The 14,579-nt window shown below is 44.5% G+C and overlaps 1 protein-coding gene across 1 annotated transcript in view; it reads right to left on the minus strand.

Annotated features, from left to right (window-relative positions):
• Positions 1-14,579, minus strand: part of arfgef3 (ARFGEF family member 3) — a 63,211-nt gene that overhangs the window by 20,427 nt on the left and 28,205 nt on the right. Inside the window, exons 14-23 of the mRNA XM_030747735.1 lie at positions 13,741-14,330; positions 13,298-13,650; positions 9,582-9,748; positions 9,032-9,197; positions 8,326-8,433; positions 7,357-7,572; positions 4,803-4,913; positions 2,922-3,072; positions 2,258-2,572; positions 242-375 (exon numbers count right to left, since the gene is read on the minus strand). Coding sequence (XP_030603595.1) covers positions 242-375; positions 2,258-2,572; positions 2,922-3,072; positions 4,803-4,913; positions 7,357-7,572; positions 8,326-8,433; positions 9,032-9,197; positions 9,582-9,748; positions 13,298-13,650; positions 13,741-14,330 — 2,311 coding nt within the window. The remainder of the gene's footprint in view (positions 1-241; positions 376-2,257; positions 2,573-2,921; positions 3,073-4,802; positions 4,914-7,356; positions 7,573-8,325; positions 8,434-9,031; positions 9,198-9,581; positions 9,749-13,297; positions 13,651-13,740; positions 14,331-14,579) is intronic.

Below are 14,579 nucleotides of genomic sequence, written 5' to 3' on the forward strand. Positions count from 1 at the left end.
CAATAGCACACCTCTAGGACATTATGTTTCAGTCCGTCTGACGCCACTTTGTACTGATATCCTGCGTGATTTGCTTTTTTCCCCTCTGAGATCTGAAGTGTACCTTTATACACTGCTCAAAAAAATTAAAGATGTGCTTTAATGTTAGAGTAAAATTAGGTTCAGGTTAAACAATTAGCTTATATTTCTTTGAAAATAATGACAACATAATGACGTGATGCAAACAGGACTGTGTGTGTACCTGGCATTGCCAGTGAATAGTCTCCAGTCTCTGTAACAGAGTCAAACAGCTGACACTGAGAAGCTTTTCTCAGCTGCTGCAGGAAACCGATCAGACCCACCAGGTTTAGTTTGGTAGCCGCTTCTTCAAACAACCTGAAACGCACACAAAGTATTTCATTACACTCATGTGAACATCTGCAGTGTAAAGGGACAGTAATGCTGCCAGGCTAGTTTAGATTAAGGGCCAGAAGTGAAGTTACGTGAAGAAACGGGGCTTGGTAACATATATTCAAAAACAAACGAACTGCCCTTTCAGCAGAGCTTTTAGGACAGCCCTGTGCAGCAGTATTTACTATGGTTTGCCACATTGAGCTTGTAAATGTGTTCAGTCCATCTGTTCCAAAAGATCAAAGGGATTTTTTTTTTTTAATATTTGCTCCTAAAAGCAGCCCAGATAACTGGTTACATAAGAGATGATCCTTGGAATGAACACACAAACAAGTTCCACATTTTCTGCAGCTGTGTGGATCTGACAGATGACTCATAACAAGTGGCACACACACACACACACACACATACGTATTTGTACACATGTAAGGACATTAGTCTCATTTTAAATTTAATCCTGAAACCAAGTCTCACTCCCATAAAAACCCTTTGAAGAAGTGATGAGCACAAAAAAAAACTGTTCTCACTGTTTTTAAAATTGCTCTTAGGGTCCGAATAACGAATGAGTCATCTCACACACACACACACACACACACAGACACACACACACACACACAGCAGTACCTCTACTGCCATCTTATGGCTCTAAAAACTCACCAGCCTCAGAAACTCCTGCTGAGCACCAAATGTCAGTGAAATGTGGTTTTGGAAGATAAATTCATTAAGAGGCTCCATCACGCTGCTCTTAATGAAACACGGCGGTGTAACAGCCACAGGCCGTCGCACTGATGTGTAACTTATAATTCTGTTTCTGCCTCCTTTGTCACATCGCCCACGGTGACATCACGGCACTGTGTTTAGAGATTATCCTTATTTGATATTTTAGATATCACAACATTTGTATTTTTTAAGACTCGTGGTTACTTTTCACTCTGGAAAAAATGGACATAAAAACAGATTTAAAAAAAATTCCTATAAGTAATTCAAACTAGGGCTGTGCAGTGTCCAACAATTATTAAAACAAGACAACAAAGTCAAAAACAATTATTATACCACATTCTGTTTCACCATATCTCTCTCATCTTTCCTTTCCTTCCCTTGTCTTGCAGGTATAATCCACATGTTCAACCAGAAAGATAACTATAACCTCATTAAAGGGGACCAGAGAGAGAAGTCAGTCTTTCCAGTTCACTCTACGCATAAATGTAAAAAGATATATTAAAAAGATTGTAATAAATATAAACCACTGACAATGATTGGCATTATAACGGTAAGAATGAACTGGCCTGAGATTTTTAGTTAATGCATCTGTGGTGTGAATTTGAACGTCCCAGCTCACATCGTTATCGAGTTGTCCGCCCGCCCGCCCGGCGGGGTGACAGAGATAACCCATCAGGTTAAAAACTATGAAACAACCGATCTTCCAAGAACCCAAAGTTGGACATCAGTGCGGTGATTCTCTGAAATATTGACTGCTACCAGCATACAGACAGGAAACCAAGACTAACTCACTAATTCTTCAATTAATTTGCTCCTTAAACTTGGAAAAGAGTGAATTAATAAAACTAAATAAAAGCACTAGTTTTGTGTAACACATACCTGAAACACTGTACCCACAAAAACTACAGTTACATCTCTCCACTCCTCCACATCCACAGACCTGTGGATACTGGATAATCAAACATGCTGTTGTTTTATGGTGCAGAGGTTATGTCGTTTCTAGAAAGTGTTGGTGCTAAAAATATGTGCTTGTCTTTTGAGTCCATTTTCATGATGGACACAAGTACTCATCTCCCTTCTCAGTGGAATAAGTCATTACCATTAAGTCGTTACACTGTGTTACTGTGGTATTTATCCTCTGCCCTACCTGTCGGCCTGTGTTGACAGTGTGCACACGGCCTTGGCGGCGCTGGTTCCCGTCATTAGGCTGCCACTCTTCAGGTCCAGCCCTCGGCCCCCTCTGCTGCTCTCCTTCAGCAGCTCCTGGATGGAAAGCGGCTGGATGACCGGCTGGCTCAGGCTCAGCTCAGAGGCCTCCGGGCTGGGGTCGCAGCTCAGCTCCAGCCCGAGGTCGATACCAGCCATCTGCTGGCTCTGCTGGGTGATGGTGGTCAATGAGGACGGCTGGGTGGATCCATCACTGAAGTGGGTGTGCTCCAGTGAGCTGATGTACTCAGTCACCCTGAAAGTAATTTGAAGAGGTTTAAAACACACTCAAAGCGTCGGCCCTCTTATGAACCACCACAGTTTCTCATCCTACTGTTTCTGGGCCTGAAATTTCACACTTATAATTATTAAATGTATTTTGCAGGTTATGTGAACTGGAGTTTGGTTAATTGGTGATTCTAAATTGCCCACAGGTGTGAATGTGAGTGTGAACGGTGGTCTGTCTGTGTTGGCCCCGCAGCAGGCTGGCGACCTGTACATGGTGTACCCTGCCTTTGGCAACTGGGATAGGCTCCAGCCCCTCTGTGACTCTGAACTGGGTGAGTGGAAGATGGATGGATGGATGGATGGATGGATGGATGTACCTGAAAACATGTGGCCAGCACTCATGGTTGTGGCTGCCCATCTCCAGTCCTACGTTCAGGATGGCGTCCATGCACAACACATGAGCTGTGTGGAGGCGAACTCCCTGAGGACGGCTGATCTGCTCCAGACGCTGTTCAACACGCTGCTTCACTGGACACACACACACACACACACACACACACACACACACACACACACACACACACACACACACACACACACACACACACACACACACACACACACACACACACACACAGAATAAGGTATATTTAAAGGTCACAGACACCCTAAATATTGTGCTTGAACTGCCTTGAGATGAGCCTTCAACAAAACCTTTAACAAAATTGAGGTTATAGAAAAATCTCAATTTTAATTTTGCTTCTCAATAAACTGAGTTGTAAGAGATTCGACCCATTTGCTGGTAGTTTACAGCAGCTGTCACTAGATGTCACTAGATCCCATTTCTTATTGTTAGCATCCCTTTTATGTAGAAGTGATTCACAAGGTTTGGGCTGTGGTCAGTCAGGAAATTCATTAGAAAAGTCATATTCTGACACTTCAGTTAACTTCAGCACAAAGCCAAGTTTTGGTATTGTGCTCACAGCTAAGAGCCATCGGCCCAAAGAGACAGTTACTCGTTCTCATTCCAAATAAACACTCCTAGAAGCCACAACAGGTGGCAGATTATTCTGCATTTTATGCTCTTTGGCATAAAATGCAGAATAATCTGCAGTAAATTGCTTGCTGCAAACTTTGTAAATCCTGTTTATGTGATTCATTTAAATATTCTCCTGCTGAAAATGAAACCTCTGCAAATACACGTCCCATAAAAACAGCTGGGAAAATGCCCACATCCACGACTTTCACTCACAGAACTGACACGGTGCTTTTTAGTAAATCCAGCAGCTTTAACATCAAAATAAAGCCTCGGACTGCTGCAGACTGTCAATAAATCTGGCACTTTTGTAATGAAGTGATAAGAACACACTGTGGTAAGATGCGTGTTTTGTAGTCCATCTTCTGCACACTGTGGTTCTCCACAGCAGACACCCGGCATCACATTTTAAGGACACTAGTGTACAGTCGTTCGGATTCTCAGCACACAGCTCTTCTCATTTCCTAAGTCCTTATCTATTCTCCTACCCACCTTTCCTTGGCCTCATGACATTTTCATCGTGGTCAAGGAAAAGGATACCGGAGGTATATTTTTCAGTCCCATTGCTGTAGGTGTATAAAATCCTGCAAATCCAGGATGCCACTGCTGCAGTCAGCTTCCCTCCTAGACTGAAACGGGTATTATTGCAAAGTGGAAGCATTTAGGAACCACTGAGGGTGTCAAATCCATGTAAAGTTATAGAGCAGGGTCACCAAGTGCTGAGGTAACAACACTCTGCAGTAACTGCAGAGTTTCAAATCACCTCCAGCATTAACATCACATAAACTGTGCACCAAGAGCTTCATGGCATGGCTGTGAGCAGCTCCTGCAGGTGGAGCCCAGTGCTTTAGTCCATGTAGTGTGAAATAAATAAAAAATGATGCAAAGGGAAAAACTGTTTCTAATCTCAACAAACAAATCATCAGAAGACAAAAATTACTCAGTTAAATTAAATTACTCTGTGTTGAATCAAAGTTGTGGCCTTATTAAGAGTGGGAATGGCTTTAAAGTCAGAGTCTTGATTAGTACCAATGTCAGCTATCAATATTTCTTTTATCTGGGCTACATAATTAAAAAAACATGACCACTAATTTGAGATTTTACCCCTTGATTGTGTGTGTAATGATGATGCAATCCCCTCAAAATCTGTGTTTTTGTGATAGTGTGTTATATCCAAATGTGCACGTGTTTACGAGGTAACGGCGTGTTTTTGTGAAAATACCTTGTGTGATCGCGTCTCCCGTCTCCCCCACCTCCTTCTCCTCCTTCTCTTCCTGCACGCAGGAGGCTGCAGCCATCTGGGCTAAAGCTGAAGCACAGTTGGCAGCCACACCTGACACACACACACACACACACACACACACATGCACACAGGTAAAGATGAGCAGTTTCATTCATCCACAATACATCTCTGCACGTTTAAAACGAGTTTGGAATCTGCCATTAACTGGAGACACAAACTGCATCATCACGCTGCAAACACCGTCCTCTCTCACAGATGAGGCTGTGCACCATGTGTTAACTCATGCTCTGCACTGACAATTTCAACCTGACTTCCTCCTACATACATGCTGGGGTTATGCCACTAACTCCATAGACATCTGACAGGGGTCGATAAGAAAACTGCATTTCCCCAGAGAGTCTCTGTAGTGTTTGTATTTACCATTTTGGAGACAAACCTCCCAGTTAACCTCCAGGGGAGCTGCAGAGGGCCTAAGAGGTGCAGGCTGTTACTGGGCAGCTGCCACCGGTGTCAAATCTGATTAATGTGACACAGAATGAAGCTGACAAGGAAAAAAATCAACACTCAGCAAAACCTTCCTCAGGTGAAAAGGATTTAAGGCAAACCACAAAGTACGCCACACACGCTAAAAGCATGCAGTACGGTGAAACGGTTTTCAGGCATGGAGGATATAAAATGATCGCTTAAAATGCTTATTATGAATTCCTGTGTTTAGAATCATAATTTAAATTAGTTATCAACAGGAAAGGACTGATATGACTTTAAGCTGTGTGCTGTGTTGAAGTGATATCAACTGAAGTACTTTTGTGTAGTCCTAATTTGCACCACAAGATGGTGCAGCTGGTGGATGCAGCTCCAGTCTGCACTTCCAGCATGAAGAGGAAGGTTGTAACAGCAAGAGAGTGATGGAGGATTTAAGCCAAGTGTAATTAATTAGTGGACAAACGTGGAACAGTATTAGCCAAAGAGGGCCGAAGGCTTTTGATTATCATTAAATGGAAGCCAATAAAATAACTTAAATTGGAGCCAATTACATCTGTCAGACAGTCAGAGGCAGGGCACACCTAGAACAGGTCAGCTATCCATCACAGGGCTAACACAGAGACGGCGAGTTAACCTGCTTACCGCTGCACCACTGAGCCACCCTGATCTCAGACCAGATATGCTTCTTCCTACTAGGAACCACAGCTTCAGGCAGCTTCCTGCTAAAACACTGCCCCCTAATGGTGAAAGTAAATGGTAAATGGACTAGCTCTTATATAGCGCTTTTCTACTCAGTCAGAGCACTCAAAGCGCTTACACAACACGTTTTACATTTACCCATGCACTCACATTCATACAAGCACTTCCATGTTTCTACTAAGCTAAGTGCTTTTTTTAATTAACTAGCATTCACACACATTCATACTCCGACAGGACGGTCAGAGAGCAACTTGGGGTTAAGTATCTTGCCCAAGAATACATTGGCATGTAGCCTGGAGTAGCCAGGAATTGAACCGCTGACCTTCTGATCAGTAGGTGACCTGCTCTACCTAGTGAGCTACAGCCAAAGTTTGAGTAACACTTTTGAGGGGGTAATTACAAAAAGCACCTTTAGCTTCATGTTGTTCGCAGCTAACCACATGCCCCTAAAACTGGATGTGTTCAGGAAGTGTGTGCGTTTTGTGTTCTTATGGCTGAGAACAACATTTTAGAGCTTTGCCCAGTGTTCATGTTTGAACACTAATCTGCACTAATCACACTGGTGTTATTCATTTTAGTTCTGCCTGCATTTTTTTTTCTTTTGTTTGGCCAAATGTCGAGCTGGGAACGAAAGGATCCCTGAGAGAGAAACATGGGACAGGACGGCTGAAAGGCCGCTGGCACTCAGTACAGACTACAAGTCATTCAGGTTCACTGAATTTCTTTTCAAGGACGTCTAACAGGAAAATTTACAATGTTTAATTTCACTTAAAAATTCACATGTCAAGTGGTATTTCCACTTCATTAGTGTAATTCTGTTTCCCTGTGACTTGCTTCCAAAACATGCTTAATACCAATTAAAAGCTGTGTAGTTCCTCAGTTCTCTGTCATTGTGGGTAATTAGACCTGTGCTCTGGCAGGAGCTGAGCTCACACGAGGGCAGTAAACACCACGTTAGAATTAGAAAAACATTTTGTCTGTCTCTCAACAGCCTCTACAGTCTGAACCCTCTTCACTCAGACTCCATTTGTAAATTCATGTGGGGGGGGTGCCATCCCGACAGAGCTGCTGAGGAGAAGAAGTGAGCAATAAAATCACTCTGACAGCAGCGTGGTGCTCTCTCTCTCTCTGGCTGGATGCAGCTCTGCGTTACTTCTAAAAAGTCCTATACGTTCCTCTTACTCAATTCTGACTTGAATCTGCTCCAGCTGCAGGGCAGATGTTCAGTATCTCATCCTGACCTTTGGCCTGTCTGTGCTGAAGGGAGGGAGAACAAATGATCCCCCACAGGGATGAGCGATGAGATGCATTTGTCTTATTAATACAGACACATGAAACACGCTTCACTTACCCAAAGCACAACTGAGCGCAGCAGCTTTACGGAGGCCATCTAAACTCAGGCAGATGGTGTCTCTCTCCCTCTGGCTCTGCTCTTTGACACCTTCTGCCCCCAGGATGAAGGCCAGGCCCTTGGAGCTGCCCGCCATGCGACCCGTCAGCGGTGTGGACAGAACATCAATCAGGTTTTTCCAGACACCCGTGAGGATGAAACGTGAGAACACGGCTCCTGAAAAATACACAAAGAAAAAACTTTCAGTTGCACAAAAAAAAAAGGGGGCAGCTTTTAATCTTTACACACCAAGTGGCAAATGGATGATGGTGATGCATCAAGCAGGAGCATTAGTATTTCACACACACATGAGCATAAATGTGGCTCAGTCAGCAGCAGCTAAGTCTGGCTTGATCCTGCAGTGCAGGTGGTCACTGACTCATTCTCTCCTCTGTGCAGGTGCCCTCTTTTTACCCATCCACCTCTTTATACCCATTTCTTTCACCTTTTCCTCACTATGCAGCCTTTTTACTTTTTCAGTGCAGTTACACCAGGTCGAAACCAGATACAAAACAACTGGGATGACATGAACAGACCGACAGCATCGAGTTTATTCAAAACCTGAAGGTTTGGCTGATTCCCATCCACGTTCCTACAGACCTACAGTAGGATATAAAGCATCCAAATATTCATCTGTTACGTTTGTAATCTTTAAGGCACCACAAACATAAAATCTGCGCCTCTTGAACATGCAGCACTGCTCTGCCAATGCAGCAGTTTCTCCTGATTAACACGGCAGCGCTTCAGGAGCAATTACAGGCTGAGTGAACTCCACAAAAGCTCCTCAGCTCAGAAGCATAATCCAAACATGAAAAATCTCTGAATTAACAGTTTAAGGCAGCTACAAAAAAAAAAAAAAATCAGCTGCTGACTGCAGAGAATTAAATTACTTTCTCAAATAAAGCAGTTTCACAGCACTGTGCTCCTGACCTGCCATCACGGTGTCACTGCCGGCCTTTTCACAGCTGAGCGGCAAGTGGCTCGACGCTCTGCTGATCAGCTGACCTCCGATTGCACTGCTGCCCAAGCCATCAATATCTAAGAGAGGAGACAAGAGGTGAGGACAGAGGGAGAAAGAAGAGGAATCAAATAAGAGGACCTGTTGTTAGGTAAACTAAAAGTGATGGTGTGATAAGAATGACTGCAGGGTTTGGTGGATTATTGTGGGAATATTACCTAAATTCTGGAATATTTTTGTTTGTGCTGTTTTGTCCTGTACTGTGACCTCGGGATAATGGGCATCGAGTACGACTGAGTATAAGGTGGAGGTAGTATGGTGGAAGCTGGAGAGAGTGTTGGGGACACAGGAGGGCGGTGCGGTGTGCCTGTAGGGGGAGCTCGCTGCCACAATAGGCTGAGAAGGCGATGCTCCAGAGAGGAGGTGGAGGATGTAAACAGTCAGTGATGTGGAGCAGCCTGGACAGTGTAGCATACCGCCGGCAGCCCCTAAACACATCTTACAGCTCGTGCACACACACGCCCCCCTCCTTTGTCTTCTTGATAATAAATACTGTTGCTCCATTTATGCCTAAATCAATATTTGTCCCTCCTTATTATGTGGAGGCATTTTGATCCAGTGTGTGGAGAATAGCTGAGCATGCAGAAACCGCGCGTGTGTGTGTGTGTGTGTGTGTACCTGTCAGCACGGTGATAAGCGGCAGTGTGTGGTCCTCCCGGGAACCCCAGAACCCAGCCTCAGCCAGCAGGTTGCGCTCTAACACCTGGTGGTAAAGCTCCTCGATCCAGGCCTGAGACAGAACCACGAGGACGCCGCTGCTCTGGATCAGACGCACAAACTCCTTCTGCTCAACGGAACAAACATCCACCCATTAAACATCACCGCACACAGTTCTGTGCTGTTATATCCAGACATGAGGCCCTTTTAATCCTCAAGTCTGCAAGTTTTGTTTATTTTCTCGTACTCTTGGATCTTACGTGCCAAAATTTATTCTACCCAAGTACAAATTTACCTTCCAAGTAGAGCTGATTCAGTATCTGGTTGTGTGGCTTGAGAGATACCAAGATGCATCTAAAATCTTAGCTAACAGTGTTGCACGGTGGGGCTTTCAAACAACAGGACGTGGTGGCCTTAAAGCAAACATCTCCAGACCTCGATTTAACTTTTTAATCTCTGAATCTCTCTTTTTAAACACCAGAGAAAACTGATCAGAAGAAATGAAACTCACCAGGCTCAGGACGGGCGTGAGCGTCCGCCGTCTGTAGTAGTCGCAGCAGCAGAGTTTCAGATTGAGCAGCAGAGCATAGTACGAGACCAGGTAAAGGCCGTCTGCGTTCATCAGAGCCTGGCAGCTCAGAGTGTCGCCTGCTTCGAAACCCGGGGAGTGAATCCCACCTGGAGGGACAGAAATTTAGGACTACAAGTTCTTAATTTTAAAGTGTCAATGTTCTCAGAGGTGAAACAGGACAAAAAATCTGCAGCTTTGCTCACACTATGTCCAAAAGTAGGAAAAGGGAAAATAAAAACAGTCTGAAATTATACATCTGAGCAAAGAAGGGAGAAAGAAAAGAAAGTAAATGAGAAAAATGATTAAATAAAGTTGGTGAGCAACTGAGGGTTTCAGGAGCAGCAGAAGGAAGATGTGATGGTGTGGAAGGAAGAGAAGAGAGTGAGAAAAGAGCGAACCAGTGAAGAAGAAGAAGAAAGATGGTGGAGGTAGAGAAAACGCAGAGAAAGCGAGTGCACAGGTGAGAGCAGGCAGCCAGATCTGTTCGTTGATGACTGAAGTGCTTTAATCAAAAACCCTCTGCGGGGATTTAAAGTCTCAAACTATTTCACTGAGTCAGTTAAGCGTAACGTTTCATTTAAGTCCTGATTTTGCTCTGCTGATGTAAAAACTCCCAGCAGGCTCGCTGCTCTTAGCGATGGATTCCAGGTCGCACCTTGAAGGCAAAACGTTTTGTTTAATAACACCTGGAAAATAAATGTACTGTACATATTCAGACTATATGCAGGTGCAGGTGCTGAGCTGTTGATCAGAGAAAGTCTGTCTCATTTCCACACCGCAGTGAGATCTGAAAAACTGACACTTTCACTGCCTGTTAATCATTAATCAAAACTGCATCTCTGCCAAATTTGTTGCAAAAGAAATGTTATACAACAACACTGCACCCATTTTAACCACACTAATACTGCACAACCTTTTCATCTGAGACCTTTAAAAAACACACACACACACACACACACACACACACACACACACACACACACACACACACACACACACACACCGAGAGCACTCATTTAAGCTGCTGAACGTTTGACCAGGTTTCCTCAAAGTACTGCACGCACAGAGAAAACAGCACGAGAAGCTCTCCGACTCCGATTTTATGTCACCGTCGACTTCTTTGCAAATGCCGTTTATTAGAGAGCTAAATATTTTACACCACAGTTGTTTCTTATTGTTTTCACTGAAACTTCAAAGAACAGAGTTTCATATCCATGAAGGTGCTCCAACCATCACCCATCGTCTATGAGAAGAAAGAACCACACATTTACTGCTGGAAGTGTGAAGAGCACAAACACTTGGATTGTGTTTAGTAAGGAGGTAAAAACGGGGATGGGACTGAAGACGAGACAAGGCCGGCTCAGAGTGGGAAAACGGCAGTTTGTGGCAGATGCCTCGATCATTGGGACACAGCGGTTCTTAAAGCAGGGTCCCAGGGGTCAAAGGTCGGCAAAATCATTGATTCTAAGTCATCAAATTGGGCTGTAACACTAAAAAGAGTGCACATATATTTTAAACTAATAAAGACTCCTTTGTCCAGTTAATCTCTTCTTAGGAATAACTGAAGGCAAAGTTTATGGTCACTGTATAAACTGATCAATGGCTGTAAATTCATTCTGTTTATTTAGCAACTTGTGCCAAAATGATGCAAAAAGATCAGCTGTATCCATTCTTGCAATTAAGTGTAAAGTAAGCACCGTGTCCTTAAAAGATTCGAGGAAACTGGACAAGGAAGGTGCCAAAAACCAATCTAGATGAACAGAATCTGAAAGTAACGTCCTTAAAAAATAGGGGGAAAAAAAAAAATCCAGCATAGACCCGACGCAGGACCTGGACTCAGGAGGGAGGTGCTGTCATGGTACGGGGCTGCATTTCAGCCAATGGTGTTGAAGACTGATGGAATTATGAATGCAGAAAAGTGTGGTCAGACTTTGATCCACCATGCAACACCATATGGAAAAGCAGCAGCTTCAATGATCCCAAACACACTGCCAATGCAATAACAGCAAAGCTGGGTAGAAAAACACACAGTGGAACATATCAGTCATGGATGGGCCTCCCGGAGCTCAGCATCACTGAAGCTGTGCGCGATCATCGTGACGGAGACCAGAACAAAGGGCAGAAACATCCAAAGAAGCCTGGAGAACTATTCCTGAAGATTACTTCAATAAATTATAAAAACGATTTCCTCAGCGCTCAGGATGACTTTCAAGCTCATTTTAACTTCATTCATTCGTTACAGTCTCTAATGAGGCAAAAACAAAATAAATCATCAAACTAAATTAAAACACCGGACTCCAGCGATTCAAAGACGTAGTTGAAAAACCAGTCAAGGCGCACCGAGGAGCTACTGTTAGCTCCAAAGCTCGGAAAGCAGAGCAGAAATTCAGTGAAGAATGAACCTCTGCACCGTCTCCAACTAAGCTGCACTTTTTGTGGGGAAGCTCTCCTAACCTGTGACAGAAATCCCCACAGCAGCAGAAAAATGAATGCCATTAGCTGTTGTCACCTTGCTTTGGTCAGCTATAAAAAAATCAAGATTAAAAAGATGCAGATATGCTGCAGGAGGAAACCGCAGCGAACTCCAAAATTAGTTTGTAACCCGACCTGCACTGGTGCTGGACTGTTTAACACAAAATCAACTTTATTTAGCCCAAAAATTGGGATATGATTGTGTTACAGAGGCCAAAAAATACAGAACAACCTAACTCAATAAAATCATTTAAAAAATAAAAACAGAGCTACTGGAACAGCAGCAGCAGAAAAATTCAACACTGCATTATTGTCAGAATTGTGACATCATGCTTTTGGTTGAACAATGCATGGATGTGCAGGTCAGGTGTTCATTAGTCAGACTAATCTCTACAGTCTGATCTCTGATTGGATGATTGAAGCAGCTCCTAGAAGATGCTGTGCATTTACCTGATAAAGGCTGACAGACACAAATCTGATTTCATAAATGTTCCAGGAGGAAGTGAGAAGGTGTGAAATTTCCACCTAATTGTCCTCCTGAAGTATTTTCCTCCAAAGTGCCTTCAATTCATTTAGTGTGCAGAGACTTTGTACATAGCTCCTGCTATAAAATCACTGCTCCCCTGTAGCTTGGCTTATTAGACTGCAAGCTCACTGGTGAGCATGGAGAAATAAGGCTAATTACAAACTAATTAAGTCTGTTAGGATTGGGAGGAGGCCCTGGGAAAATGCTCTCCCCTGTAATGCATCCATGGCCTCAAAAACGTTAAGGACCTTTGAAAGTGGTCACCTGAGCAGCTACAGTACCATCGATGTATGACAAATCTGCTCTCCACCCACATTACACATTAACTCTGGGGGAACTGAGTTAGATTAGCCAAATGTTTAACATTTACTATAAATTATGTTGTCTTGTCATTGAGTTTTTGCAGTAATAAAGATTTATTTTTATTTTGTTTGCGCTCCATCACTGATATTCCCAGTGTAATATATATAGACTTATATATGAAGAAGTAGCTGCAGAGATCGCGTCTCCCTGAGCAAATATGTGTGTGTGTGTGTGTGTGTGTGTGTGTGTGTGTGTGTGTGTGTGTGTGTGTGTGACAAGCAAACACATGCACAGCAGGAAATCAGCTCACATCACCACATTAAATCTAAACTCCCCTCCGTCTCCCCCCTCTCACCAGCCTGCATCCCGGAGCAGAAGGTGGAAGAGAAGTTCTGCAGTGACAGGTCCACCTCCGTGGCAGTGGACAGTCCCAGCAGCCTGGGCAGCAGTGGAGCCAGAGACTGGAAAAACAGTCGGGCGCTCTGCTGGTCTGCCTCCTGGTTGCGGAGCAGTTTGAGGGACAGGGCGGCAGTGCGCAGGGAGCGGTGACCCGGGCAGTCACGAGGAGTCTGCTGCTCCTCGTCGGCCAGCGACACGTTGTCAGAGCCGATATCGGACACGTCGGAGCGCCCCGAGTCTTTCTCAGCAGCCATGGAGTACTGATCACACGAGTCAAACTCAGTCCGTGACAAGTCCTGCTCCTCCATGCTGGTGGACAACAGGCAGAGGCATGAGATCATTTTTAAAATTACTATTATGATTATTATATTTTCATGTATTTTACAGAAGCAGGCGTACCTGAAGTTGCTCTCGCTGTATCGTGACCCTCCTCCGTGGTGTGGCCTAGACCTGGATTCCACAGACAGGAAGTTAGTGATGTCGGGGTAGACGAGGCCATGACTCCTCTGCACCACATCTGGAGGAACTACACCTCTCTCTCCACCTCCACCTCTTTCCTTCTCTCCTCTTCCCTCAACCTCCCCTGTGGGCACCCCTCCCTCCTCCCTCTGACCTCCCTGGTTGGGCCCAAGGATCGGCTCACGTTTGGTTTCCTCCTGATTGTCACAGAAGGAAGGCGAAGGGAGGCGAGCATCCTCTCCGCACTCCTCTGGACTAGTGTGGCCCACAGCGAGGCTGAGCTCCCCCACCTCTAAATCTAGGGTAGTTTGACCCGTTTCAGTAGTGATGCTGATGCTGATGTCGGGGCTGCGCTCGGTGGCCCCGGTGGTGGCCATATTGGAGGAAGAAGAGCTGGGGTCCCATGGAGTCTGCTCTGAGGACAGGATGTGTCTCTGCCACCTGAAGTCGGCCTCGTTGATCTCCATGGACTCACGTGTCGATTCTGTTCCATCTTTCAGATCATCCAGTCGTCTGAGGAGAAGCCGAGCCTGGAGAACACAGCTGATGAGCTGCAGTTTTATTCATTTATCATCATGCTGTACATTCCTCAGCTTTTCTTCTGCCTGAAACACTACATTTTAGCACCTTTAAGGCCGCCCTTCCTGCTCTGATTTGTCAGCTGTTTCAACAAACCAAGCCTGAGAGCTGTTAGTTATTAACAAAAAGCTGTGATAAGCCACAAACATACAAACATTTGAACAAAGAACTGCAGCCGGGGCGGATGCCCGTTCTTTGTT

This window comes from Archocentrus centrarchus, chromosome 15 (genome assembly GCF_007364275.1).
Source record: "Archocentrus centrarchus isolate MPI-CPG fArcCen1 chromosome 15, fArcCen1, whole genome shotgun sequence".
Taxonomy (NCBI): domain Eukaryota; kingdom Metazoa; phylum Chordata; class Actinopteri; order Cichliformes; family Cichlidae; genus Archocentrus; species Archocentrus centrarchus.